Source organism: Solea senegalensis, linkage group LG9 (assembly GCF_019176455.1).
Source record: "Solea senegalensis isolate Sse05_10M linkage group LG9, IFAPA_SoseM_1, whole genome shotgun sequence".
In the NCBI taxonomy this organism is placed as follows: domain Eukaryota; kingdom Metazoa; phylum Chordata; class Actinopteri; order Pleuronectiformes; family Soleidae; genus Solea; species Solea senegalensis.
This window is the reverse complement of record NC_058029.1, coordinates 19,221,059-19,232,776: the sequence shown is the minus strand read 5'-3', so window position 1 is coordinate 19,232,776 and position 11,718 is coordinate 19,221,059. Positions and strand designations below refer to the sequence as shown.

The following is an 11,718-nucleotide window of genomic DNA, read 5'->3' as shown; positions in this document are numbered from 1 at the left end:
CCTCACAACATAGGAATACCAGGTATACAGAGAGAGAGAGAGTTCAAATCTTTGCCTAAATGAATCCAGTTCCGCAGAAATTAGGTTCTGCCTCATTAGGACCAGGTTTTGGTTTCCATGAGGACTACTGGTCGCCATTTCTCCCCCTCAATGTGTATTCTGACACGAGAAGAGTTGGACAAAAATCCACGGAAAATGAGTGAGGAAGGAAGTATTGTGAAGACCTCAGTGGATCGTGACTGGATGAGGTGGAGGAGCCCAAAGTGAGTGAGAATGATGGAGTGACGACTGAAAGAGGAAGGAGACAAAACTGGAAGAGATTGTTATGATGAGACGCATGTAATAGTCTTTCGACAGCTATCATGCATCCTTCAAATATACCTCTACACAAAATAAAATCAGCAACATTTATTCATGAAGTTGCATATCCCTCACCTCACTCTTCCAAGAGTGTTGGAGAACCTATGTAGCCTTCGGTTACTGGCAGTGTTTACAACAGTCTTGAACAGCTGTGCGTCCACTACTCTGCCAAACTACCATACGATACGATAACAGCTTAACACACTCCCAACAAAGGCCCCGTAAAAAACACATTAACATGTTGTGTTATCAACATCAAATGAGATCAGCTAAAAGCCTAAAGCCAAAAGACGGTACCATGGGTAGTGTCTTTGCTTGCTAACTAGTCCCCAGTGTTTTCTCTCACTAGTGCATTTGTGTTATTTGTTCATTTTAGTAACTTGCTGCAGTTCCAGGCAACAATTCGTACGCTTTCTAGCTTTGATAAATTGCATTTTGTATCATATTTGTTTAAAAAATGCATTCAATGTGGGGTAAAGAGTGTGTAACACACCCAGAAGAATATTGCACATTATGTCCTAATGACTGTATCCTACAAAAATGCTACTAGCAGTTTCAATATACGATCCCTATTTCACAAGATTAAACATGAAATTAAAATAAGAATAATCATAAAGCCTAGAGCCACAACATAATCCCAGAAAATCTTAACCTAATCCAGCCTCTACATTTACAGTTGTGTATCTCAGAGACAAATCCACGGAGGAGGAAATATTCTCATGACCAATTACTACACTTAGAGTATATCAGGCAATTTATTCAAATGTGCTACAAAAGCACATTCTACCTGGTCAGCTGACATGAATTGACCACTGCTGAGCAAACACACCAAAGACTTCAGTGCATCTCCTCCCTCCTCCTCCTCCTCCTCCTCTGACCTGACTGCAGCAGCAGAGGTCAGCCATCCACATCCTGTGTGTGTGTGTGTGTGTGTGTGTCTTCTATCTCATCCCTATCTGTGAGGACATTTTGACAAGACCTGACAAAGCGAGGACATTTTAGCTGGTCCTCATTTTACACAACTGAAAATCAAAGAGCCTCTTGAGAGTTAAGGTCAGAGTTTGAGTAAAGGGTTAAAGGTAAGTGATTATGTTAAAGCCAGATCTGCACTTACTGTATGTTGCCCACACAGGAGCGTGTCCACTGTGGAGATGGTCCTATGGTTTACATAGGGTTTGCAAACATTATACCTGTTAATATGCCTCAGTGCTCAAACATTTCACAATAAAACATTTTTTGAAAACATGAGTGGATACAGGAAACAGAAACACTGGAGTGCTTTTACTTTGACACAGGCACAGAATGTGCTTTTAACAGATGTTGTCATGACCTCTGGATCACTTCAGGTGCTTTTGTTTGGACACTTATTCTGTTTGGACTTCTTCTTTAAACTTGGGTTTATAGTTCTTTGTCTCTGTTGTCCTCGTTTCTTGTTTTATTTTGTTAGTTGATCCTTGTGTGTACATTGTGAAGTTTCACTTCCTGTCCAGTCCCGCCAATGTGATTCACCTGTGTCTTATTAGTTTCACCTGCCTCCCTCGTGTATTCGCCTGTGGCTTTGTTGGTTCATTTGTTTCAGTTCACTACATCCAGTTTGTTTTCCTGCGCCTCATATTTCAAGGTAATTTTCTGTTTGTGTGTGTGTACTTTATTCCATCCCCTCATGCTTTGGTTGTTTTGATTTTTGCAAACCTGCATTAGGATCCTAATTTCTGTAAAATGTAACAAATGAAGATTTTTTTGTGTGGTGCAGAGGGAAGAAAAAATAGGTGAGACATGCCTCTCATTCCAACTTCATCTTCTTCATCAATATGTCAAATCATGCTCCCATTTAAGGGAAAATGCTTAATGAAATTTACATTTCACAATGCTGATACATTTACCTATACAACCATCCTTAGTGACATCATAAATCTTATATCTATGGCAGAGTTTCCCAAACTTCTTTTGTGGGGGACCGACTTCTTCAATGATGCCAAACCACTATGACTCACTTCACAATATAATTTACACTGTGACAAGGGCAAATTTGAGCATAAAGAAAATGGTTTTCTTTTTTAATACCATCTCTGTAACACTCACCACTCCTCAGAGGTGAACTGCAGATATAAATCTTCAGTATAAAAGATTCAGCAAAACGTTTCCGCAACCTGTTTGTGGGTCCTGACCCATTCTCTGGGAATAAATGATCAAAGTGAAAAATGTGGAGGAAAAAAAAAAGTCAATTCATGCAGGAACCATCTTATATCTTCCAGGATTTAAAGGTTCTGATGCTGACAACTTGGCACCTGATGTACAGGACGGGTTTACAGGTGAGTCCATGTTTCCACCACTGAGTCACCTACACAACCTTAACTAGGTATAGTTTTAGGTTTATATCATTACAATGCAAAAATAAATTTAGAGTTTGATTAAATAAACGACATTAAAAGTGAAGAAACTGAAACATGATTTTGAATTAATCGAGACACAGACTAGAAAACCAGAGTAGAACCTAAATGACTCATAATACTCAACAAGTAAAGCCTCCTTATGCTCTTTTTTTAATCACAGGGTTTAGGAAACTGACTTATAGGCACTAAGCTTTTGAGCAGTGCAAACTTTTAATGTAGCTCACTAACTTTGTACAAACTTAATGTACAAACAACCATGTCTTCAGACCAGGAACAGTAGCCTATGGTGTAGCATTTTATACAAATATGATTCAATCGTTTTATTTTTCAAGGTATTAGAAATGAACAAGAAGAGGAATTTAATAACATGGCCTGAAACACGCCAGATGTGACACAGATACAGACCTGCTCAGGCTTTGACAGACGTGACATTCACCATGTTTTAAGTTGATGCATCATAAAAATAATCTTAGAGATCTTATTTTATAGGGTTGAAATCCCTTAATGTGTTATTCCTTAATAAGGACTTCACAAAGCCTATTTTCCCACTCCAATGTTGGGAGGAAAGATTGCCATTGTTTCCTCTGCAGACACATGTTAATTGATGTCTCTTTGACCCCTTTCTTTTCACATCTAATCAGTGATTTACTTTTAGTTCGTGGTGATAAATGCGTGCAATATAGGCTGCGAGTCTATATTACCGTGTGATGTGACGGAAAAGCTTCTTACACATTCACCCTGGTTTTCCTTTTACTTTATAAATTGCTCAGCTGTTTTATAATCAACAACCCTGGGTCCAACTCCTGCGTATGCGTCATAAAAGTAGGACGGAGTTTGAGTCACACGAGGATAAAGTCTAGTGAGGTGAATTTAAGTCTGAAGGAAAATCATTTTTCTTTCACACAAATTTCATCACTGCAGACAATATGTCCCGGTGTGTTTACCGCACCACCAAAACACACACCATTACATTTATTCTGTGATTATGAAGCCTCTGTTCATTGCCTCTTTTATTACTGTTATTATTAATAAATCAAGCAGGCAGTGGAGCCCGGACAGATAAGTTAGGGTGTGTGATGGGGCCGGGCTGGAGGTGGTAATTGCTGGTGTAACAGTGTGTACAGCCCCGCGGTGGCCTCATAAGCGACCCGCTTTATTAGATCGGCCGGTATCGATCCTCGCCGCGCGGCTTTGACTAATCTACAGGCGGGGATGGAGGGATGGAGGGAGGGCGGATCGATGAGCCTGGATTCAATCATGTCTGGAAACAGAGAAGGTAATTTGCTGTAATCAGTGGTGCTAAATGGAAAACGTGAGAACAACGCGCCCGTGAGGTGCGTACAGAGAACTACAACACGAGAGTGAATACTGACCGTGCAAATGAAATGCTCAGTTTAACACACTGCACTGTGCAATTATGGATATGCAGCACATGAATCAATAGCTGCTGCCGCTGCTGCTGCTGCTGCTGCTGGAGGACGACCTTCAGTGCTGGTGCTGCACACCAACTTTCTCAAACCTGATTTTCTCACCTTGACAGAAAACCTTTTCACATTATTTACCAATACATTTTGATAGAGTCTGTCTTTCTGGGCAGATTGAGCTCATTGGATTAAGAAATAAGACAAATGGATTCATGAGTGAGATGGATCGAGAGCTGTATTGAAAGACCTGCAGGCTGCCGTTTCTATATAGACTCCTTTAAAAATAGTAACATGAAAATAGAAAAGGATGTCACAGATTTATGGTTTTACTCAACAGCACAAAGAGACATTATATTACATTCACATGTATGCATGGGTGGTGTAGTGGTTAGTGCTCTTGCCTTTGCGGCAAGAAGACCCCGGTTTGAGACCACAGTCCAAAAACATGCAATATGGGGATTAGGTCAATTGAACACTCTGTAAATTGGCTCTAAATTCATTCTAAGGTGTGAGAGTGAATGGTTGTTTGTCTCTCTGTGTTGCCCTGTGTTCAGGGTGTACCCCGTCTATCGCCCTATGTCAGCTGAGCTTGGGGACTCTCCTGTGAAAGATAAAGTGGTAGAAAATGGATGGATGCATGTGTACAAAAAAAAAACAAAAAAAACAAACGCGACTAGACCACACTCAAAATCTCATTCAGCAGTCGGTTGTGTTCAGTCTTCTGTAAATATGCACAAGGAGACGGTCCGTGTGCACGTTTTGATCTGATAGCTTCAGCTGAGACTACGTCAGGCGCGGCAGTTTCGTTCTTCCTCCTCATTCTCCAGGAGGTAGGCTGGCTTGTACCGCTTTATCCCTCTCTCGTCCACCATCTGCAGGGCCACGTTTCGACAGGTGTTGTCCATACTGCCCAGCGAGGTGTACCTACAGGTCAACACGGAGTTTAAGATGAAGAATAGTGGCGCTGCAGCTGTGACAGTGTTCAGCCCCACAATAGAAGGGAATGGATGTATTCTTACCCTTTATCGTAGAGAATACAGTAGGGCACATATAACGTCCTCAAGAACGACCAAATGTCGTGATAGGTCCAATCCTGTGAAGAACAGGAAATCACCCATTTTAATAGATCTGTGACCTACAAATATGTATTTCAACACAATATAGCCACAGTTAAATACATGAAACCATTAATGTGTCATACTCGCTGCAAATGTGTCACAGTGGCGTCAACGACACTATACAGTGAATTTTACAAATTTACTTAAGTATATATGTGTATGAATAAGAAATGTTTTGTTTCAAAATATAACTTCTTATATATTATTACTATTATTACATTGGGGATTATTGTTTATGTTGTTGTTCTGCCTCTGTTTGGTCATCATGAACAGAATCGACACAACAATCACTGCTGTGTCAAACTGGATTTTTAGGGCAGAAGAATTAACCTCTGAAACTTTTCTTGGATGCTTCTTTTCTTGTTTTTAGTCATAGTCTAACCCATTTGCAGTTGTTTTGCAATTTACTGTTCTTCGTCTGTTTTGACATAAAACAAAACATTTCCTGTGTGCAGCAGTGTGGGAACGTTGCTGGGAAACATGGGGAGAGTAGTGTGAAACTAATAGGCTTAATGTTTAGAATGTAATGAATATAATTTGTTTATATTTGAAATTTACAAAGCAGTGACACAGCTTTTAACTGTGCAGGTGTAATATAACACTGTAAGACGATGTTTATCTGTACTCCTGTAAACCTTAGGCTGGATGAGAACATTTCAATTAAGTGCAACAAGGGGAAAACTGCTTAGTTAAGTAAGAAACAAAACAGTAAAATACACACTGAATAAATAAAGACGGCAAATTGAAGGATTCCGGTGCTTGATAGGGGAAGTAACCGTGAATTTCCACATGTAACCTTATTTCGAGTATCCGTTGTGTTTTGGTTACATATGTGTTGCATTTAAAGGAATTTGTTTATGGGAGTTGCTACACCACGTGCTTGGAAACACAATCCAGTATTAGAGACATACTGAGAGAGGGTCTCTACATGAATTGAGTGCTTTGTGTGTGTGTGAGTGTCTCACTAGTAATGGGTTGACCCTCATGTATTCTGGCCAGCCAGGGTCAGTGAGGCACAAGGGTGTGAGTGTGAGTGAGTAGGGGTCAGTCCTCCTGGTCCCCATCAGGACGGCCTTCAGCTCCGGCTTCCTCTCCTGCACCTCGCTCAGCGCCTGCCGAATACTGCCCTCCACAGAGAACAGATCCAGATCGTATCTAGGGTGACACGTTTTTTAAAAAAAGATCAGCTGCCGTGTTGTCACACAGGGAGGATGAGGAACATTTTTTCCACCAGAAAATGCAAATATTGAAATATCATCTTTTTAAAATGTATAAAATCGATTGAAATTAATTTATAACAAATTTCCACAATACTCACCTTTTTATTGTGTCCTGGACAAATCTCTCAATTTCTGGGAATGGAGAAACGGTACGGATATACAAAGCTTTCAACCTGTCTTTACCATCTGGATATTGCCTGAAAGTGACAGGAAGAGAGAACAGAGACATTAAAAACAGATAAATAACAGCGGGACAGAAAAAGATTAGATAAAAGTCCATTCTCCTTATCATTATGTCCCACTATCTGTCCTGGTATGTCAATTAAGTGAAATAAGTCTGTCTTGTGTGAGATTTTTCTCTGTGTAGTTGGTCTCCACCTAATTTCCTTATTTCTTACTGTTACACCTTACTGTGCACAAGTGACATCATTATAGTTTTAATTTAAGTCTCCTTTTCGACTCTTTTCTCTTAGGTCATTTGTTCTGTCCTGATTAAATCTTTTCTCCTCATTAATTGCGCTAATTGTCTCATTTGGTCTTATCCCCTACTGTTACCGTCTCAGTGCAGCATGGTAGAGATGGAGCAGCGCCGTGCAGTCTTTGCCTCCGTTGAACCCGACACAGACCTCCTCTGTCGAATACTGATCTAGTGCAGCCTCTATCGTCTTCAGAGCAGACAGAACTTTCTCACCCAGCGGTGTCCCTGTGGTGAATGAAATCAACGAAGGACATTTTACAGTTCTACAGAGGATATAAAAAAAAATGTTAGGAGTAATATCAATGATCGCTCATATCTACATCAAATAAAAATAAAATTATCTTCTCATCCCTCGTCTTTGTTATTGATGCAGGGATCTATTCCCTCTGCTCGTATTCTTTTTTTCTTTTTTTATAACAACCCATTATGATTTTACAGCTTGTTATAATTGTCTCTTGGCTTCATTGGTCTCAATGCTTGTGTAAAAAGTAGAAGTTATAATATTCACTTTTATATTAAGCCGACACAGTTTAACTATCCTCTCCCACCACCCGCCTCACCATTATTTGCCAGCATGTAAACCTCAGCAGTAGCAATGGACACAGGGTCAGTCACTAAGGGCACCACTCTCCCCTTGGGCAGTTCATCAAGCAGCTGTGCACGCGCTTTGTCCACCTCGTCCTGGCTGTCCGAGTCCAGGACCAGCCTGACTTTGTGATAGTTGCTAAGCCAGTCAGGGTAAGAGCCTATAGCCACCTTTCTACCACAACTAGCTTGCAATTTAGTGAGCACAGGAGCGATCTCTGTTTCATCTGCATCCACAAACACCTAGAACAACAATTTTGGATGAGCTTCTCTGTATTAATGTTCAGTATTAAGACAGAAACTTTAAATAATAAATGTCTGGTGTAGGTGTTACCTCTCGAGTGTGAAAAGTAGTCCCAGAGAAAACAAAGAGGTGCTCCAGCCCAGTGAAGGCCCGCTCCATCAGATATGGAATCCCAGGAAAGATATACACATTACGCACACTGACCTGGGAACAAGGGATGGACACAAGATATACAATAATAATATATTGGCCAGATCGTCAACAGCCTAGTTTCCATTAACAAGTACAGGAAATTTTGAATACATTTTCAAATATTTAGTGAAAGAATATCTGTTTCCATCAGTTAGTTCACTGATATAAGCAGTAGATGGCACAAAAGTCCCTGCCACCACAGAAAGATAAAATGGCACAACTTGATGACGTAAATAAAGAACGTCAGTAGCTATTATATATGGTCATGTCTCGTTGCTGCTTCAATACATTACTGTAGTAATATTTGCTTCATGCACTAAATCAAAGAATGCCAATCTGTGTTATTAAAATTACACCAAAACAAGATTAAACAAACAGGCATTAGAGGATTTTGACTTAACATGTTTTCATCTTCAATTTAACATTTTTACTAAAAACCTAAAGAAAGTGCAATACACCAATAATTTGTGTGGATGGCATGTATATTTTTCTTTAATAACATAAGTGAATGCATTTCCCAGATAATCTTAAAAACAACTGCTGTATTCCTGCTCTGTCCCGCACTCACTCACCAGTGGGTAGCGGAGCAGCTGTCCAGTCTGAGGATCCGTCCCATAGTTGAGTTTGGCTGAGTTTGGCACCATGGCCATCTTCATAGCTGCACTGTTCTTGTCCACTGTCCCAAAGAATTGTTTCACCAGCTGTTCAAGCTCAGGGTGAACATATAACTCCTCTTGGAATGCCATGGCAATGCTTTGAAAAGTGACATCATCATGGGTGGGGCCTATGCCTCCAGAGGTAATGAGGTAAGTATACTGAGGTGAAAGGAGGGCCACCTCTTTGGCAATGACCTCCTGTACGTCTGGTATGACTGTGATGCGCTGCACGGACACTCCAAGCTTCCTTAGTGCACGTGTCAGAAAGGCACTGTTGGTGTCCACTGTGTGGCCCTGGGAGATGAAGGACAAGAAACAACAAAATGCATTACTAAAAAGTACATTTCAAAAATCGAGACAAAATCTTCATGATGGCTTCATGTTGAAATCACTATTTGTCAAGTGTCGAAATAATGGTTATAAATGCCATTTTAAAAGTACTTTTAAAGTATTTTTAGCGCTGCGGTACACTGATGAAAATGTACATCATAAAATCATACCTTCAAGTGCACATATTTATTTATAAATCCACAAAGTTCATATCAATAATACAAATATAGCTTCAAAGTAATACAAGCCACAAGTATCCACTAACACCAAATCACCTTCAGTATCTCATCTCCAATGATGACAATGGCTGCAGTGGGAACATCTCCACTGACTGCAGAGGACGGACTTGAACCCTGGTGGTTTGTGGACATTGTTGCTTTGCTGAGTTGAGCTGCCAGTCTCCTCACACGCACCACTGCTCTACTCAAGTTGGGAAGAGTAAACCTGGGAGACATGAGCATAAATATGCAATTATGCTAACTTGCTAAAATATATAAAAGTGTTAATTCTCAGCGCTTTATGGCAATTCTATGGCCACAAGAAAAAAAGAAAATATCATTTTTAGTCTCACATCAACATAAGGAATCCATTTGGACTATCCCAAAGGGTTTCGATGAAGCTCAGGTCCTCTTCTCCTTCATAACTTGTCCTGTGAGGAAAAATCTTGGGAGACAGACATGAAGTTGCAGATTAGAAAAAATAAACAGGTTTTGGTAAACAATTGTGGTCCACACCCCCCCCACCCCAAAATGGACCCCCATGGATCTCCACAACTACATCGATTTGTGATGATTCAAAATCACTCTATTAATTGTATAGGCAAAATCACAACTTTGAGTATATATCAATACCTATGATGATCTGATACAGACATTTCACATCAATATAATTACTAAGCTGTTAACAACACATTTGTGCTGATGCATTTACCACAACTGTATGACAATATTCTACTTGGATGTTTTCATCTGATCCAGTGAGTTTGACCAGTATCAGACCAATACTATGTATTGTATCTGCTCATCTCTTACAAAATACTTTTGTAAGTCGCTTTGGATAAAAGCGTCTGCTAAATGACATGTAATGTAATGTAATGTAATGTAATAAAATACTGATACATGTTCATGCTGGACAGCCAAGTCTTTAAGTGGTCAATGCTACAACAAGCGAGTCCTGTGGATTAGTTGTCTGACGCAGATGTGAACCACCTTCTGTCTTCTGCAGCACATATTAATTAATCACAGACTAAATGACCCACATGATTTGTACTTTAAGTGCTAATTTAAATGCCCAGATTAGGGCTTAAGCAGACAGAGCAATAAGTATGTGTGCCAAAGTGACGAGCAATGCTTACGCTTGCTAATTGGCTGAGCATTTTAAAAGAAGAACTTATAAGACGTGCTAAGATGTGAAGTATAACTGAAACTGGGAGCAAAGGTCGATAGAGCAGCTGCCAGATGACGAAGTACAGGGAGTGTGTTAATCTATAGCTACTTTTTTTTAGTCCTTTAGAGTTATTACAAATGTATACAGGACAGTTGCACGCTACTCTCGCCTAAACCACACTATAACATGTGAGTAACTGAAAACTTCTGAGATAAAATGTAATATACATCATGAACATCACCCCGCTTTCATACTTTAACAGTTGACGACTGTTTGTATCCGTCTCCTTGCTAGGCTTTGAGACACCGGAAACATACAAGCAGTGCATTCAATAACACTCCCATAGCAGATATGGTTATATTGTTGCTTTCTTTCTAGCACTTAATGGTGAGAAGAAGCACAAAATATCTTACTTTACTAATGTGACAACAATAACGAGGCACTTCTCCTCCTGAGCCGCTGACTCCTTTCGTAACATGTTTGTACCAATGTGTCACTCAAAGGCATAACCGTTGATCGTCCAATCACAAACGAGTAAATGGTTCACGAGTTCTACGACAGCCAATCAGAATGAAGAAGGCGGGCCTAAATGCAGAGCGTCATTCACTGCACACGGAAGTGACTGTCAGAAAATAAATCGTGTGTTGTGCTCCAATAAACTAAGCTGGTATGGAGTAGCGCGTGTCATTTGACAGAGACTAACAAGTCGTCCACCTGAGAGACAAGGACAGAAAGAGAGAGAGAATTACTCTGCAGCTTCAGCACTCGATTAACATGGTCTTAACAGATGTCGAACCAAGGTCTTCTTCTGCATGATGAATATAAGAGACAAAAGCCATGATCTGCCCCTGCTGGCTGGAAGGGCTAATTACAGCCTCCCATATTTAAGACACTTACTCCTCTGACCTGAGTGTGGCGCGTTTTGTCATGACTACAAAAGTCCTTCTGGTCTGAAAATAGATGCAATCGTGAAACCGAGACCAATGTGAACCATTACTCTCTTGATGAAAATGTAAGGGAAGAAAAGCTCCCCCCTTTTTAATCAAGTATATTTCACACAGACACAACTAACAGGGATAGAATTGAAATAAGTCAATAGAAAGTCGAAATTATTATCAAAATATATTGTTTCAAAAGATAATGAAAAATAATTCTGAAGAAATTACATTATTAAAAGAAGAAAAAAAGTATTTTAGAAGTATCAAAAATAAGTAGAAAATGTCTAAAAAATAGTAGAAATTGGAATAATGAAGGTGGTGTATTATACTGGGTTAAAAGAACAATAGTATAGCGATGCCTTCAACACACACGTATGTGCTTTTGGTTTAGCGA

The 11,718-nt window shown here is 39.9% G+C and overlaps 1 protein-coding gene and 1 long non-coding RNA gene across 5 annotated transcripts; one reads left to right on the top strand and one right to left on the bottom strand.

The window, feature by feature from the left end:
• The first annotated feature begins 1,905 nt into the window (after positions 1-1,905).
• Positions 1,906-7,341, top strand: LOC122774099. Its single transcript, XR_006360963.1, has 3 exons — positions 1,906-1,981; positions 2,616-2,672; positions 7,079-7,341. It is a non-coding gene; the product is annotated as an uncharacterized LOC122774099 (long non-coding RNA).
• Positions 4,395-11,197, bottom strand: flad1 (flavin adenine dinucleotide synthetase 1). Of its 4 annotated transcripts, none has more exons than XM_044033109.1 (11): positions 11,136-11,197; positions 9,572-9,663; positions 9,276-9,444; positions 8,587-8,964; positions 7,913-8,026; positions 7,554-7,821; positions 7,071-7,218; positions 6,614-6,712; positions 6,261-6,450; positions 5,197-5,270; positions 4,395-5,101 (listed from the first exon to the last, which is right to left on the bottom strand). In XM_044033109.1, the coding sequence occupies exons 2-11, from the start codon at positions 9,577-9,579 to the stop codon at positions 4,966-4,968; spliced, it is 1,584 nt and encodes a 527-aa protein (XP_043889044.1). In that variant the 5' UTR covers positions 9,580-9,663; positions 11,136-11,197; the 3' UTR covers positions 4,395-4,965. The 4 variants fall into 4 exon arrangements, with proteins under 4 accessions (XP_043889044.1, XP_043889041.1, XP_043889040.1 ...); XM_044033106.1 differs by lacking the exon at positions 11,136-11,197 and adding an exon at positions 10,800-11,071; XM_044033110.1 differs by lacking the exons at positions 4,395-5,101; positions 11,136-11,197 and adding an exon at positions 10,800-11,075 and having other exon boundaries at positions 5,193-5,270.
• Between the last annotated feature and the right edge of the window lie 521 nt (positions 11,198-11,718).